This window comes from Embiotoca jacksoni, unplaced genomic scaffold, assembly GCF_022577435.1.
Source record: "Embiotoca jacksoni isolate LCO1_2020_lvr unplaced genomic scaffold, fEmbJac1.0.p SCAF_37, whole genome shotgun sequence".
NCBI lineage: Eukaryota > Metazoa > Chordata > Actinopteri > Embiotocidae > Embiotoca > Embiotoca jacksoni.
In genome coordinates, this window is record NW_027185389.1 from 3,641,733 (window position 1) to 3,656,656 (window position 14,924).

The 14,924-nt window shown below is 44.3% G+C and overlaps 2 protein-coding genes across 3 annotated transcripts; one reads left to right on the forward strand and one right to left on the reverse strand.

The window, feature by feature from the left end:
* The first annotated feature begins 745 nt into the window (after positions 1-745).
* On the forward strand, positions 746-5,879 carry LOC138208375 (RING finger protein 223). 2 transcript variants are annotated; one of them, XM_069166210.1, is made up of 3 exons: positions 746-764; positions 3,377-4,044; positions 4,751-5,879. In XM_069166210.1, the coding sequence occupies exons 2-3, from the start codon at positions 3,494-3,496 to the stop codon at positions 4,995-4,997; spliced, it is 798 nt and encodes a 265-aa protein (XP_069022311.1). In that variant the 5' UTR covers positions 746-764; positions 3,377-3,493; the 3' UTR covers positions 4,998-5,879. The 2 variants fall into 2 exon arrangements, with proteins under 2 accessions (XP_069022311.1, XP_069022312.1); XM_069166211.1 differs by lacking the exon at positions 746-764 and adding an exon at positions 2,481-2,528.
* Positions 1,377-13,874, reverse strand: LOC138208374 (cilia- and flagella-associated protein 157-like). Its single transcript, XM_069166209.1, has 10 exons — positions 11,843-13,874; positions 11,039-11,310; positions 9,816-9,948; positions 9,450-9,705; positions 9,025-9,125; positions 8,776-8,926; positions 8,331-8,437; positions 7,938-8,075; positions 6,930-6,999; positions 1,377-2,302 (listed from the first exon to the last, which is right to left on the reverse strand). The coding sequence occupies exons 1-9, from the start codon at positions 11,977-11,979 to the stop codon at positions 6,990-6,992; spliced, it is 1,305 nt and encodes a 434-aa protein (XP_069022310.1). The 5' UTR covers positions 11,980-13,874; the 3' UTR covers positions 1,377-2,302; positions 6,930-6,989.
* Positions 13,875-14,924: the final 1,050 nt, after the last annotated feature.

Genomic DNA, 14,924 nt, shown 5'->3' on the forward strand with positions numbered 1-14,924 from the left:
ACAGCCATAACAGACACAAGCATTCAATGCATCACGTGATGTGGTTCAGATACAGCTGCCTGTCATTATACACTTGGCCAGTAGGTGGTTTCGTGTTCACGTGAAGCTTCGAGAAATGAACCCTTTCTGGAACCAATTGGCTGAAGTGGTTCGATGCCTCATGAGGCTTCATCTCACCATCACTACCAGCAGGTGAACACTCTGAATGAAGCCACGCCCCCTCTGGTCCTTGTTGTGGTTCATCTCACATTATTTTACTCCGTCAATCAACCTTCAATCAACCTTCAATAAGCCATCAATCAACCTTTAATCAGCCTTTAATCAACCTTCAATCAACCTTCAATCAGCCATCAATCAACCTTTAATCAGCCTTTAATCAACCTTTAATCGGCCACCAATCAACCATCAATCAGCCATCAATCAACCTCCAATTAGCCATCAATCAACCATCAATCAGCCATCAATCAACCTTTAATCAGCCACCAATCAACCATCAATCAGCCATCAATCAACCATCAATCAACCTTCTCCCAGCCATCAATCAACCTTCACCCAGCCTCAGCAGTCTTCAATCAGCCTCACCTTGTCCAGGTGTGTTAACTCTTCCCGCCAGTGGGGGAGGTGTGCAGGTAACATGATTTGACTAACCTGTTTCCTCGTTTTATTCAGTTATTCAAATGCGAGTCTCTGAGCCGAGTTCAGCCGCACAGCTCGGTCTGAGAGACACGGAGCTCAGCAGGAGAAGGGAAGAACCCGCCATGACGGTAAGAGCACAGGTCTCCGCGGGCGTACCTAACTTCATTCAGAAATCGTCTAATTTTACACTTCCTTTTGATGGGTAAATGCACACTCGCGGTGAAAAAACCTATTTGAGATATTTTACAAATCAAGTGGGTTTAAAGTCAAATTCGGCCCAAATAACTGCCAACAAGAAGCATGTTATGTCGACGAAAACGTAATTTATTGTTGAAGGACACTGCTGCCGGTGGCCTCCTTCATCTGTCCATCAACGTTATCGCGCGAGAGCAACGTGAGACCAAACGAAAGTTTTACAAACACAAGTAGAGTTTTAAATGGCCTGATTTCCAGATGGAGTTTGGTGTCCGTCTGATAAAAGATTTCTTTGTGACCGCGTACAATCACTCAGTTCCTGCTTTGAACACTTCTGTTTAAAGAGAAGTATTGAATATTAAACTTTTTTTAATTCAATTAACCAAATAGAGTTTTCATATTTTAAAAATTAAGTGATGAAACTTGATATACGTCTTTTTGTTGTTGTTGTCTAACAGTCCATAACCAAAGAATAGTTTATTATCTGTAATGGAGACCAGAGAAAGCAGCAACACTCAAAACTTAACGTAGAAAAAGTATTTCAGTGAGTTAGGTATTTACTTTATTAATCCCCGAGGGGACATTTTTTCACTACAGCAGCCTACAGAAGCAATAATAGAATAATAGAACAATAGAAAAGCAATAAAATAGTTTTTCTACCAAATCACTGTCTATCATTGCAGTTTTGTTATTGTAGCAGTTCTGGTTTTCCAGAAATAAATTGTGTACATAATATAATGGTTGTGATATAATGTATGGTTCTCAACTGGTGGCTCGTGACCCACAATTGGGGTCACGGGACAGATTTTGAGTGAGACAGAGAAACATTCAGAAACTTATATATTTTCTAATGAAGTGCTTCATCCAAATAAACATGCTCCTCTTGTCCACATGTCCAAGTGTCCTTGAGCAAGAGACTGAACCCTAAATTGCTCCCGATGTCGTACCATCGGTGTGTTGTCAGTCGCTTTGAATAAAAGCGTCAGCTAAATGAAATGTAATGTTGTAATGTAAAAGTGCTTCTATTTTTTTCAGGATGTTAGTTTTCCAACAATGTTCAGCAACTTTTTGACACCAACGTCAAAACGTACCGTCAGATAATTCGTCCTCGTCGGGTTTGGTTTTGTCCCATGTTACTTTTTGTCATGTCATTGTTGTTGTTGTTTTACCAGCCTGGAGGAGCTCACCGGCTCCTGTCTGGTTAACGGAGGTGATTCCTGCTCGCTGTGTCGCGGCCTTGTTTTTGCATGTGATTTGCCTTTTGTAAATATAACGGACGATGCAAATGTGTGTTGACGTCCGCCGGACTGCTCGTGTGGTGCCGCGTTGTTCTGTGCGTGCAAACCAACGGTCACGTGATCCAGAACAGAGCTGCTGTGTTGGAGGTTCAGGGAGGAACTCGGTTCCCTGAATGCGTCCGGTGGGATGAAGGTTTTCAGCTGCCGGTGACCTCGGAGGGATTTTCCTGAAACTGAACAGAAACGTTCACGTATTGGATCCACGGTTGAATTATTATTTTTATGTTCACGTCGTAATGTTTCTGTTAATTGTTCGGCACCGTGACTGAAGAGCAGCGTCCACCTCCAACCTGAGCCGTGGAAACGGATGGCTGACCGGTTGGAGGAAGGAAACGACCTCTAGTTGGAGATCCCAGACGTGGTTCTGACTAGTTTTAAACTGGTTTAGGATTTAGTTCGGTAAGAACGAGTTCTTCAATACTTTTGAATTGTTTTTGAGCTGCTTTGGACGAGTTTAAACTGGTTGTGGACTTGGTTCAGTCTAGTTTTAAACTGGTTGTGGACTTGGTTCGGTTTAGTTTTAAACTGGTTGTGGACTTGGTTCGGTTTAGTTTTAAACTGGTTGTGGACTTGGTTCGGTCTAGTTTTAAACTGGGTTGTGGACTTGGTTCGGTCTAGTTTTAAACTGGTTGTGGACTTGGTTCGGTCTAGTTTTAAACTGGGTTGTGGACTTGGTTCGGTCTAGTTTTAAACTGGGTTGTGGACTTGGTTCGGTCTAGTTTTAAACTGGGTTGTGGACTTGGTTCGGTCTAGTTTTAAACTGGGTTGTGGACTTGGTTCGGTCTAGTTTTAAACTGGGTTGTGGACTTGGTTCGGTCTAGTTTTAAACTGGTTCGTGGGCTTGGTTCGGTCTCGTTTTAAACTGGTTCGTGGGCTTGGTTCTGGACTCGGGAAGGAAAAGTTTTAGAGTTAGATTTGAACTAGTTTTAAACTGGTTCTACTTTGTTTTGGACTGATTTTAAACTGGTTTCGAGCCACTTCCAGACAAACTGTGGACTCGCTCAGCACCAGAACTGATTGACAGAAGGACGGACTGAACGTCTTCGTGTGGTCAGATCCTGAATGTGCGACTCTGATCTCGAAGCGGTGAAATGTTCTGGTCCGTCTGCAGCCTCCAGATGTTCGGAGAGGATCCGTCTTGCGGTCTGGTGAACGTTTGAGGTTCCGGATGAAAACGACCGAAACATCTGGAAGAAGATTGAAGCGATTTGGTTTTCAGTTTGTTGATGGTGTGTTTCCGTCTGCAGAGTTTGGACGAGGGCGTCGTGGTCTGAAGACGGAGGCTGTTCAAGGAGCGTCTTCATCACTTCATCGTCCTCCGTCTGTTCGTCTTCGTCGTCCTCTTCGTCACTCCTCCGCCAGCCATGAATCCCTACGGCGACACCGACCTGAGCTCTCGTCCGTCTGATGATGTCACAGCTCCCGGCTCTTTAGACCCGCCTCCATATTCAGCCAGTGAGAACTCCCATAATGCATCTCTTCCGGTCGTCCAGACCGGCCACTCCTCCACGCTGAACCCCTACCCCGGCCCCGCCACCCCCCCACGCTCCTTCCAGGTCTCCGTCATCGTCCCGTCCCCCGTCCCGTCCCCCCTCCCGTCCCAGTGCTCTGAGGAGTCCTGCCCGGACCTGGAGTGCTCCATCTGCTTCAGCCAGTTCAACAACGTCTTCCGCTGCCCGAAGATGCTTCAGTGCAAACACACCTTCTGTCTGGAGTGTCTGGCGCGCATCAACGTGAAGTCTGCGGAGCCCGGCGCCATCCAGTGCCCGCTGTGCCGCGGCCTGACGCCGCTGCCGGCCCTCGGCCTGCCCAGACTCGCCACCGACTCGGACGTGCTGTCCTGCCTGCCGGCCGCCATGCAGAGAGTCTACAGCATCCGCTTCGTCCGCAACAAGGGGAAGCTGCAGGTCAAAAGGTCAGTGAGGAGTTGAACAGCAGCGCGGTGGACGTCGGGTCCATCCGGGTTTGATTGTCAGATCGGATCTTTAGGACGGACACCAGATACGGTGCGTCCAGACAGATCGGCGACCTATCTGCGTGGGTTGCCGTGGTAACGACATCGCCACATTTAATGTTGTTGTTTTTTTTTACTGTTCAAACTTTCATAAATCATCTGGATACGATCAGGAGGCAGATTTGTTGTCGGTCTGAATGAGGCCTGATTCTTTTTTCATCCACAACTTTCAGACGACTGAAACAAAATTTAAAATCTTGTGTTGTTTTTTTTTGATGGCGTTGGTTTACTAAATATTTTCTGTCATGTTTCCATCATCAGTCTTCAACAATATAAAATAACAAGTTGGTCAGTTTCTGTTTTTTTGTTTTCAACCCTACAAGACGGCTGGATGTGAACCAGGCGTCCGCAGGTCTTTATTCAGATCTTCCCGTGTAATGAAGTTCATGTTTCACCGCGCTGACGGGGAGATGGGAGCTTTTACAGCAGGCGAGAATAACTCCACATCTGTAGAACTGAACATCTGGTTTACTGCAGGCTGGAGGCGCCGATGTTCCTCAGAATATATTTATTATTTAGTGGCGTTGAGACATTTCTCCTCTCTGAACACTGAAATATTAAAACGTTTGGTGGGAGCTCGGTTGACCCTCCGCTCTCCTCCTTTTAGGACTCCTGAAGGTCAGCGGCCGTGGGGTCGAAGGTCGACGACGTCGGGACGCCGCTCCCTGGACGTGGGGCTCCCCAGCCCGCCGGCGGGGGGCCGCGGCGAGGGGGGCGGAGTGGCCGTTCTGTTCAGACTGACGGACCAGCCGGTGTGCCGAGCCTTCCTCCTGACGTCGGTGGGGATGATGATGGTGCTGCTGACGGGCATCATCGTCTTCCTCCTCACCACCAACAAACAGGAGATGAACTGACCGCCATGTGATGTCACTTCCTGTTGTCTTTTTGTGCGCGCGTGTGTGTGTGTGTGTGTGTGTATATATATATATATATATATATATATATGATGAGAGTCAACATCCAGATGTGCAACAAGAAGCTTTTTTTTTTTTAACTGGCGCACAACAAACCAAAGCATGATGGGAAGTCACACGTCGATCAGCTGGTGTCAGAAAACACTCGAGTGTTCGTGTTCGTCTGATATTTAAGTTACAAACTGAACCGAAGCGCCACATTTAAAAATAAAAAAAAAGCTACATCCTGACCATGAAGGGAAGACGTCGAGCTGCTTCACTGCTCAAACCGTCCGAGAACGTGCGTGAGGTCGAGGAAGCTGTCTGAGCTGAAGATCGTTTGGAGGTCGTAGGAACAAGATGAGAGCATGAATATCAGGTTGATTATATCAGCTCTTTGGTTTCCATAACTCAGTTACTCTGCACCTGGAAGCGGATCTCACTTTATGCCAGCAGGGGGCGCCGCCTCCCTGTTTCAACTTGTTCGGGCAGCTTTCAGCACTTTTAAAAGATGATGTTGTTTTGGTTCTTGGACTCTCTGGAATCTGACGGAGGTTTACTGAACTGGTCCTGGTGAACTGAGCCTTTAACGACGCGAAGCAGCTGCTCTGCGTTACCGTAGCGACAACGCGACGTCGGCTCGGGTGAAAACATCCAAACTCTTCCAGAAACTCTTTTGACCTGCAGATCGAAGCTGAAGTCAGAAACGTCCTGTGGAAATGGGTTTTTATAGAAGTCTGAGAGGAAACACATTTTCTTTCATGTTACTGTTTTTCAGATTTTTATGTTGTCGCCTGTTTTATTGTGTAAAAATAAATGAGATTTTTTTTTAAAAGATATTTATCAAACTATTTTAGAAACCTTATCATGTTTGTTAAACCTTAATAAATTCATTTTGCAATTTTATTTTTGTCCATTTATTTATTTATTTTTATTTTTGGAGTTGAACTGATTCAACTTCTGGATATTTGGAGAATAATTTTCTCTTTCTCTCATTTTGCTGTCTTTTAAAGCTGCATGATTATATTGGGTAAAAACATTCCCCATCATCCGATGATGAGAGATATCTGGAAACTCTCAGTTCCTCCGAAGTTTCAAATACAGTCAGAGAAACATCAAGAAAAGATGTTTTCTGGATTTCTGTTTTTAGACTATCGTCAGTGTTTGCAGCTCGTTGCTGCTGCTGGTTTTACTCCGAGTTAAAGGAACCACACGTCTTCAACAGGAGTAAAAACGATGCAGCCTTCGACCTCCACACTAAAACTTTTATGACTGTTTTTTCTGTCTAATTAAATGCTCCTGCATCAACCAACAGAAAAGGGTTAAAGTAATATTGAGTGGGGGAACGTCGCCCTCTGCAGGTGGAGAACAAACGGGCACATCTTAGTTTCTTTGTTGTTTGCGTGTCTCCAAAGATCACTTCCTGTTCATTAATCTTCACTTCAGATCAGGGAGACTTCAGTCTGATGCAGCTTTAAAAACATACAGGACTAGTGAAGGGATGAAATGTGCTGACTGTGCAGGAGGAGGAGCAGGAGGAGGAGGAGCAGTAGGAGGAAGCAGCAGGTGCATGTGAAGAGACTTTCCGATGATCCCCTGCTGATTGAAACCAGATGTTCTGTGGTTTCGGAGCTCCATCACTCAAATCAACACACGAAATAAAAGCTCTTAAATCTACAACGATGAAGCGTGTCGGTTTGAAGGTCTGCGAGTCACATGTTGCATGTTGTCGTTCCTCCGAGCAGAAAATCTTTTCTAAAGCTGCTTTTGTTCTTTGAGTGAACATGAAAGAGACACGACACGCAGATGTTCGTGTTCGGAGCCGTAATCGAGTACAAATGGAAAACAGGATTCAAGCGATGAAGGACTTTTATTTTGAAAAAACCTTCTTACTGTGGGCTGCATGTGGTCCAGCGGTAGGAGGAGGAGGAGGAGGAGGCTGCTGCGTCCATCTCAGCGTCTCCTGAAGGATTCACAGAAGCAACAGATCTCATTAAAAACAATCAGTTAAAGTGTTTTTATATCGAAAACAGTGGAAACAAAATGAACTTGTGAAAACCCTCCAAATCTGTGAGGAAACATCGTCACTCATTCAGAGTAATTTCTCTGGTGTTAAAAAAAACTCCTCTCAACTCTGTTTGTTCTCCTCCAGCTGTGAGAAGAAACCCATGTTTTAACATTTAAATTCTCCTGATTTAAATCAGGACTTTAAAAAAAATCAAATATACATGAATTGTTGTAGAAATGAACCGTCTCATGAGTTTGTTCCGTCCTCTCCGGTCTGATCCAATGATCCACAGACCACTTTTATTTTGTAATTAACATGATTAAAAAAGGTCACCAGCTGCTGTAAAGCCATTAAAACAGATGCACTTCCTGTTTTTATGACGTCTGAAATGAAAACAGATATTCTGATAAAACCAGTATGTTGATAAGTTACATTCTGATTACATCGTTAGTTTTGCAGCTTCAAACGCAGACGTGAATCTTCAACGAACACAGACTGTTTATAAAAGAGTTCGTAGCTTCAGGTCTGTAAAATGGTTCTGATCCAGAAGTGTCTTCAGCTGCAATACCAGCAAGTGCCACTAGAGGTCGGCTCCAAAAAGCCTCCAGCTCCATAGACTCCCATTCAACTTCTCTCATCAAATCCAAAGTGAATAAAATGTGTCCATCAGTTATCTCGGTGTTGTTAGCTAAAGTCACTCCTTCTTATTAGTTTTCTGGAGGTCCATCTGAAAATAATCCCTCATTCATTAGAAAAGAAGATTCAAGAAGACCTGGTTTTGGGGGCGTGTCTGTTTGATTGACAGGCCTGTGGTGCAGTCAGGTTACAGCTATCGATGGGCATAGTATCGTTCTCAAACCGACGGGTGGACGGAGAGCAAATGAGCAACGAACCTGTTGGGAGGCCGCTGGACGTTCTGGGTTCGAGCGCCTGCACGTTTCCACGACGGTCGCGGTACGAAGCCGAAGTCTCCGGGTCGGTAACGAGCCATCAGGTGCAACGGATCTGTGGTGAAGCTCGAGGACTCTGATCTGTGGAGGAGAGACGAGATGACGGGAGGTGACGGAGTTTCTTCACTACAGATTTCTCCAGTGAGCAGCTGCTCATAAAACAAGTTTAAATAGAACAGTAGTTGGACATCTGAACTGTAAATGTTGTTTCAGGACTGCTTTGTTGTTTGACTGTCAGGAGACCAGCTGGCAGCTGATCGGGTCCTGATGGGAGTCTGATCCGGATCGCTGTGTTCAGCCTGTCAGACAGGATTCAGGGCCGAGCCGCTCCGCTACCTGGAAGCTTCGGGGTCAGAGGTCGGCGGTGTCTCGCCGTCGGGACGCTTCAGGATCTCCCGCAGCCTCTGTCTCTTCCGCTCCACGCCGGCTGTTTTGCCTGAGTTCTACAGAGGGTCAGTGAACACAACACGTCGTCTCATTCACTGTTTATAAGAATTTATTGGCGTCGCAGCTGTTTTATCAGATTATAAAAAACTTCTCTGGGTCTGAAAAGCCTCTAAGTGTGATACCACTGAGGGCCACTAGGGGCCCGGCTCCAAATGGCCGTTTGATTGACAGGAACGGGGTGCGATAAGGTTTTCTGTAAAGGTGGGCGGGGCATAGTCAACCTGATCCCGCCCCCCCTCCCGGGTCGCTGCTCGGTGTTACGATGTCAAACGTTCCCACGTTCATTTCTGGGATGTAAAACCGTCACTAGAAGAATATGTGAGTTTGTTTTCACCTCCGCGATGAACCTGAGGAGGCCGGCCGCCGTCCTCATGTCTCCCTCCAGCCGCCTCCTCCTGTCCCGCTCCTCTTGTAGCTCCGCCTCCAGCTCACCGACCTCCGCCGTCTTGTGGCGGTGCTCCTCGGACACGGAGGCCAGGTGCTGTCTGAAACACAGCCGGCGTTCAGCTCAGAGGACGGCGGATCTACGGAGGGACATTTATTTCACGTTAATGTAAAGCGTGAGCAGAGACGACTCGTCCACCTGACGGCGTTCTGATTGGCCAGCGCGTGCTGCTTCCTGCCACGGCGGTTCTCCAGCTGCACCTCCAGCTCCTCGCTCCTCTTCGTCAGCCGCTCCTTCTCCTGAGGACGGACGAGAAAACGAGGACAAAGTAAAGGAGCTTTCTGCTGCTAAACTGTTCGCTGCATCCAATTAATGTAAAATCATGATGTTTTCATGAAGGGGGCGGAGCCTCACAGAGCAGAGAAACAGACAAATTAACACAACTGTCAGTGACAGAAAAGTTCACTGAGCTGAAACCAAGCGTGTGCAGAGGAAGTCAGTAGATAATAGTAGTTACTGGACGTAACCGCGGTTCTATGAGTGCTGGATCATGTTTACAGTAAGTTACAACAGGAGACTCAGCTGTCAGTCATTGGTCCATCAGCTGTCAGACGTCCTCCTACCTTCTCCCACCTGAGGACACACCGGGACATCCTGTCCATCCCCTTCTGCATGCGCTCCATCTGCAGGCCGCCTAGCGGCCGTCTGTCCAGCAGGGCCGTTGTCTCCTGCAGCAGAGGGTAGTTCCCCCCCGCCAGCCTCCTCATCTCCTCCAGCACCTCCCTGTGCTGAGCCCTCTCCTCCTCCACCCGCGCTGACACCTCCATCTCAATCTGAGCCAACACGTCAGGGTGATTGCCCTCCTCATTTTCCGCCTCCCTGGAGGAGAGGAGAGGAGAGGAGAGGAGAGGAGAGGAGAGGAGAGGAGAGGAGACATGAAGACGGAGCAGCAGGAGACGGAGACGCTGTCGGATGAACTGAGACTTTACTTCGCGACCTCCTCCGTCAGGAGGCGGATCGTCTCCTCGTGCTGCTCTTCCTGTCGCTGCATCTGATCGACGACACACTTCCTGTTGGACAGACACTGCGTCACCTCCACCCGCTGCTCCTCGAGCCTCACCGCTGAGAAGGAGAGGTTTACAGGTGTTTACAGATGTTTACAGATGTTTACAGGTGTTTACAGGTGTTGACAGATGTTTACAGGTGTTTACAGGTGTTTACAGGTGTTGACAGATGTTAACAGATGTTTACAGGTGTTTACGGGTGTTTACAGGTGTTAACATATGTTTAGAGATGTTAACAGTTGTTTACAGATGTTTACATCTGTTAACAGATGTTAACAGTTGTTTACAGGCGTTTACAGGTGTTTACAGATGTTTACATCTGTTAACAGATGTTAACAGTTGTTTACAGATGTTTACAGGTGTTTACGGATGGCTTGTTGCTCCTCACTGAGATAAACACTCTACAAAATCACGACTGTTTGCTGTCCTGGCTCCTAAATGGTAGAATGAGCTCCCCACCGACATCAGGACAGAAACTCTGAACATCTTCCACCACAAACTAAAAACACATCTCTTCAGACTTTACCTTAGGAGAACTTTAGTATCTTAACATGGAACTTACTGATAGAACTTTGTTGTTTGGCTTTCTGGAGGAAATTGTATTTTCCTGATTCTTGTTGTTCTGGTTTTGAACCCTCATTGTTGAAATGAACTTATTGTAAGTCGCTTTGGATAAAAGAGTCAGATAAATGAAACGTAATGTAATGTACAGATGTTTACAGGTGTTTACAGATGTTTACAGATGTTTACAGATGTTTACAGGTATTTACATATGTGTACATATGTTTACAGGTGTTTACATGTGTTAACAGGTGTTTACAGATGTTTACAGGAGTTTACAGGTGTTTACAGATGTTTACAGATATTTACATGTGTTTACAGGTGTTTGCAGGTGTTTACAGGTGTTTACAGGTATTTACAGATGTTTACAGGTGTTTACAGGTGTTTACATGTGTTTACATATGTTTACAGGTGTTTACAGATGTGTACAGGTGTTTACAGGTGTTTACAGATGTTTACAGGTGTTTACATGTGTTTACAGATGTTTACAGGTGTTTACATATGTTTACAGGTGTTTACATATGTTTACAGATGTTTACAGGTGTTATGTCATGTTTCTTGGCTCACGCGTGTTGTGAGCGTCTCACCCTTCCTCCTGTTCTGAGCTGCGAGAGCGTTGACCTGTTCCTGCAGCTTCTTCATCTCCAGATTGAACTGCAGCGTCAGCTCCTCGTTCTCCTCCCGCTCCTCCTTCCTTTGAGCCTCCAGCTGCTCCTCCAGCTCGGCCACGCCCCTTTCCACTGCAGCGTTGGCGAGCTGCAGGTACTCACAGATGTCCTTCCTGTCCACCTCCGTTTTACGGCACTGACACAGGAGGTCGTTGTTGTCCGTCTCCAGCTGGTCACATCGAAGCTGACACCTGCAGGATGTCACACACGGGTAAAACCATGACAACATGATCATTCAGACCGCTACCACGGCAACCAGCGGTGACGTCACCCGGCGGTTTGTGAACGTTATGAAGCCTCTAGTTCACAAACTGTCCGTCTTCATCTGATTGGAAACCTGACGATACTACGTCCCGCCCACTGATAGCTGTAACCTGACTGCACCACACGCCTGTCAATCAAACAGACACGCCCCCAAAAAGCCAACCTCTGGTGGCACTCGGTGGTATTGCAGCTTAAGACACTTCTGCTCCGAACACTTTTATATTCAGTCTGTGGTTAAAATGCATAAAAATCATAGATTCATGTAAGATGAAAATGTTTGAATCTCTGATGGTTTAATAAAACAACTTAAATTTGTACTTTTTGTCCATTTTGTGGGAAAGAAAATCATCAGTTTAAATTTTGTTGGTTATTTCCAGCTGAGTCGACACAAACAGACACGTCTGCTTGTAACTGATAAACACATTAAACACAGGAAGAAGCAGCAGGTGTAACTCTCACCTCTCCACCTCGGTTCTCAGATACTCAATCTGTTCCAGGTACAAAGACTTCTCTCTGTCGTTGCCGCTCTCCATTTCAATCTCACTCGTCTCTGATGACTTTTTCTTTTTCTGAATTTTCTTCTGCTGTTTGTCCATTTGTGTTTCTGTGTTTCTGGTTTTTTTCCACCGTCTGCGTCCTTCTTATTCCTGATTTTTTTTTTTTTTTTTTTTTTAAATAAAAAAATTACAATTGTTGCAGGAAAAACAAGTTTTGAAAATAACTGTTGTTGCCGTGGAAACGCTGCCCAGAATATTCCATTCTTCAGATTTTTAGTTTAAACCATTATTGTAGTCTTTTTTTTTTTTTTTTTAGCCTTGCCATTAATTAATTTGTATTTATCTTGGTCTTATCTATCTTATTTTCTGTCTATTTATTTTACATTTTAGTCAGAATGACTGCCTGCTGCATCCTTTCAATCCATTTTAGTTGTTTATTTAAGTATTAACTGAATTTATTTATTCATTCGTCAGTTTATTTTTACATTGGCTTGTTTTGTTATTTACTGGTCGGATCCTTAACTTAACCCATATCCATATTTTCTATTCATTCATTTAACATTTTAGTTGTTTTTTTAGTTACTTGTTAATATATTGTTATTTTCTGTTTTAGTAATCTATTTACCTTTGAACTGAATTTCTTTATTCATTTTATTGTGTATTTATTTAAACATTTCAGTTGGTTTCATCAGTCAGTCCTTTTACTCCGTTAAATTATTATATTTAACCTTTAAGCTGCTATTTCTAAATCACACATCTGTGTAATAGTTTCCTCAGTTTCTCTTTATTTTTTAATAGTCTATTTATTCAAAAGTTAATTGTCTTCACTTTATGAAATCTATATAATCTATCTAATAATAGTAACAAAAAACATTATCTACAATTTTCCAAACAACTTGGTTGAGTCATGATTTGAAATCAGGCCATTAAAATGGTACAAAAATAAAATGGTGTAAAATCCTCATCACAAAAATTTGTAAGAATAAACATGCTGTGAATAAAATTGTCAGCTAGAATTAATAAAAGTCTTTAAAAAGACGAGAGGTGAATTAAAAGATGATTGATAAATAACATCCGAAATGGTCCCAGTTGCTGTTGAAGTGTAAGAAACGACCAGCAGGTGTCAGTAAAGGCTCACAGAGGGGCGGTGAGAGCGATCATATTCTGCAGTCGGTCATCACTCCCTCTGCTGAACTCTCAGAAATAGGATCATCCGTCTTTAAAACTGATGAAATAAACAGAAACATGTCGGAGTTCAAAGATGTCTGAAAGAATGTGAACACTGAAGCCACATCTGCTGAAAATATTCACACATCAAGTCAACTTTCAAAATAAAACTGACTTTATGATCAATAACAAGTGTTCATTTCCAACCATCAAGGCTCCGCCCCCTCTCCTGTCACTATCAAAACAAACTGCTGCTGGCAGGAAGTGCCGGGGTTTGTGGGAAATGTGGTCTTATGATGGAACGAAGAACATGTTAAATACGTTTTCTCCACTTCCAGCTGGAAGAGACTGAACTTTGTTTTGATTTGAATGTGACTTAAAAAGCAGTTAAAGCTCTTATTTTGAAGGCAGATGTATTCTTTGTTTTCTATATTACAGTCTAAAGCTCTTATTTTGAAGGCAGATGTATTCTTTGTTTCTATATTAGTCACAGACAGTCTGTCCTGGAAAGATTCATTACTTTTAGACTCTTTTTATCACTTTGAGCCCCAAAACAGAAAGAAAAACACATTACAAGGAGAATATTTCAGGGGTGTGCAGCAGAAAAATGGTTCCGATGCAGAAGTGTCTTCAGCTGCAATACCAGCGAGTGCCACTAGAGGTCGGCTCCAAAAAGCCTCCGGCTCCATAGACTCCCATTCAACTTCTCTCATCAAATCCAAAGTGAATAAAATGTGTCCATCAGTTATCTCGGTGTTGTTAGCTAAAGTCACTCCTTCTTCTTAGTTTTCTGGAGGTCCATCTGAAAATAATCCCTCATTCATTAGAAAAGAAGATTCAAGAAGACCTGTTTTTGGGGGCGTGTCTGTTTGATTGACAGGCCTGCGGTGCAGTCAGGTTACAGCTATCGGTGGGCGGGACGTAGTATCGTCAGGTTTCCAATCAGATCGGTCAGATCCTCCACTGGCTCCTCCCCAACTCGTCCAAATATGGTCACTTCCTGCTCCAAACCGCTCTGCAATTTTAATGGCAAAAAAACTCACTTAAAACTCTGAATAATTACAGCCACATTTTTTAGAAAAGACGCTGCAAAAAACCAACAACCACAAAAAAAAAACTGCTTCTGCCAGAAAAGAGAGAATAATAATCATGTTAGTTTTCACGTAAGATCAAACCAGTCAAACTGCAGCTCCTCGTTCCCTGGAAAGTTCTCCCACCGATGCGGCGACGAGGGCTTGTTACATGACACAGTGCTGAGTCAGCTTAATGGCCGTAATTGTGGAATATCTCTGAGCTGCGCTCTAATTCTGAACGGTTGAGATAAAGGCAGCTCATTCAGGGGAATACTTCACCTCTTCATGATTTCAGCCGTGGAAAACGTTCACGTCAGTGAATTCCGCTCCACTTGCCAGCAGACAGAACCCGTCTTCTGAAAGAGTCGCTCGGTGAGTCATTAGTGACGCATGTTAACGAGCCGCGATAAGTGCCGGGCTGCTAATTGAGCGGAGGATGGGAGCGCAGGTTTCTGCTACTTTTCTTTTTTTTTTACTCTGGACCTGAAGAGAAGTCAGTCACTGCTGTGTTTAGTCCCAAAAAAAGTCACAACAGGTTTGTACGAAAGAGACCAGAAAAAAGCTACTTATTTTAAACACAAAAATTAGAATGTACAAATATAAAGTGTTGTTAGAGGTTAAATCTGCCCGGCAACAGTTCAGAAAGCAGCTCAGGTTTGTTCTTAAAGTCCTGAACACTTTGCTGAAATCCTTCTGGAGCTTTACTTAAAGCTCCATGATATTACTTTCGGCCACTTGGGGGCAGCATAACAAACTGTTACCATGTTGAATGGTGTATTTACATATTTAACGTGTTTTACCGCT

What these genes read in the sequence shown, in the direction of transcription:
- LOC138208375 (XM_069166210.1), top strand. Translation starts at nt 3,494, where the DNA reads ATGAATCCCTACGGCGACACCGACCTGAGCTCTCGTCCGTCTGATGAT. An exon ending in GGGAAGCTGCAGGTCAAAAG is followed by an intron (nt 4,045 to 4,750) that starts GTCAGTGAGGAG and finishes TCCTCCTTTTAG; the next exon opens with GACTCCTGAAGGTCAGCGGC.
- LOC138208374 (XM_069166209.1), bottom strand. Translation starts at nt 11,979, where the DNA reads ATGGACAAACAGCAGAAGAAAATTCAGAAAAAGAAAAAGTCATCAGAG. An exon ending in CTGAGAACCGAGGTGGAGAG is followed by an intron (nt 11,311 to 11,842) that starts GTGAGAGTTACA and finishes GACATCCTGCAG; the next exon opens with GTGTCAGCTTCGATGTGACC. An exon ending in GTGTCCTCAGGTGGGAGAAG is followed by an intron (nt 9,126 to 9,449) that starts GTAGGAGGACGT and finishes GTCCGTCCTCAG; the next exon opens with GAGAAGGAGCGGCTGACGAA.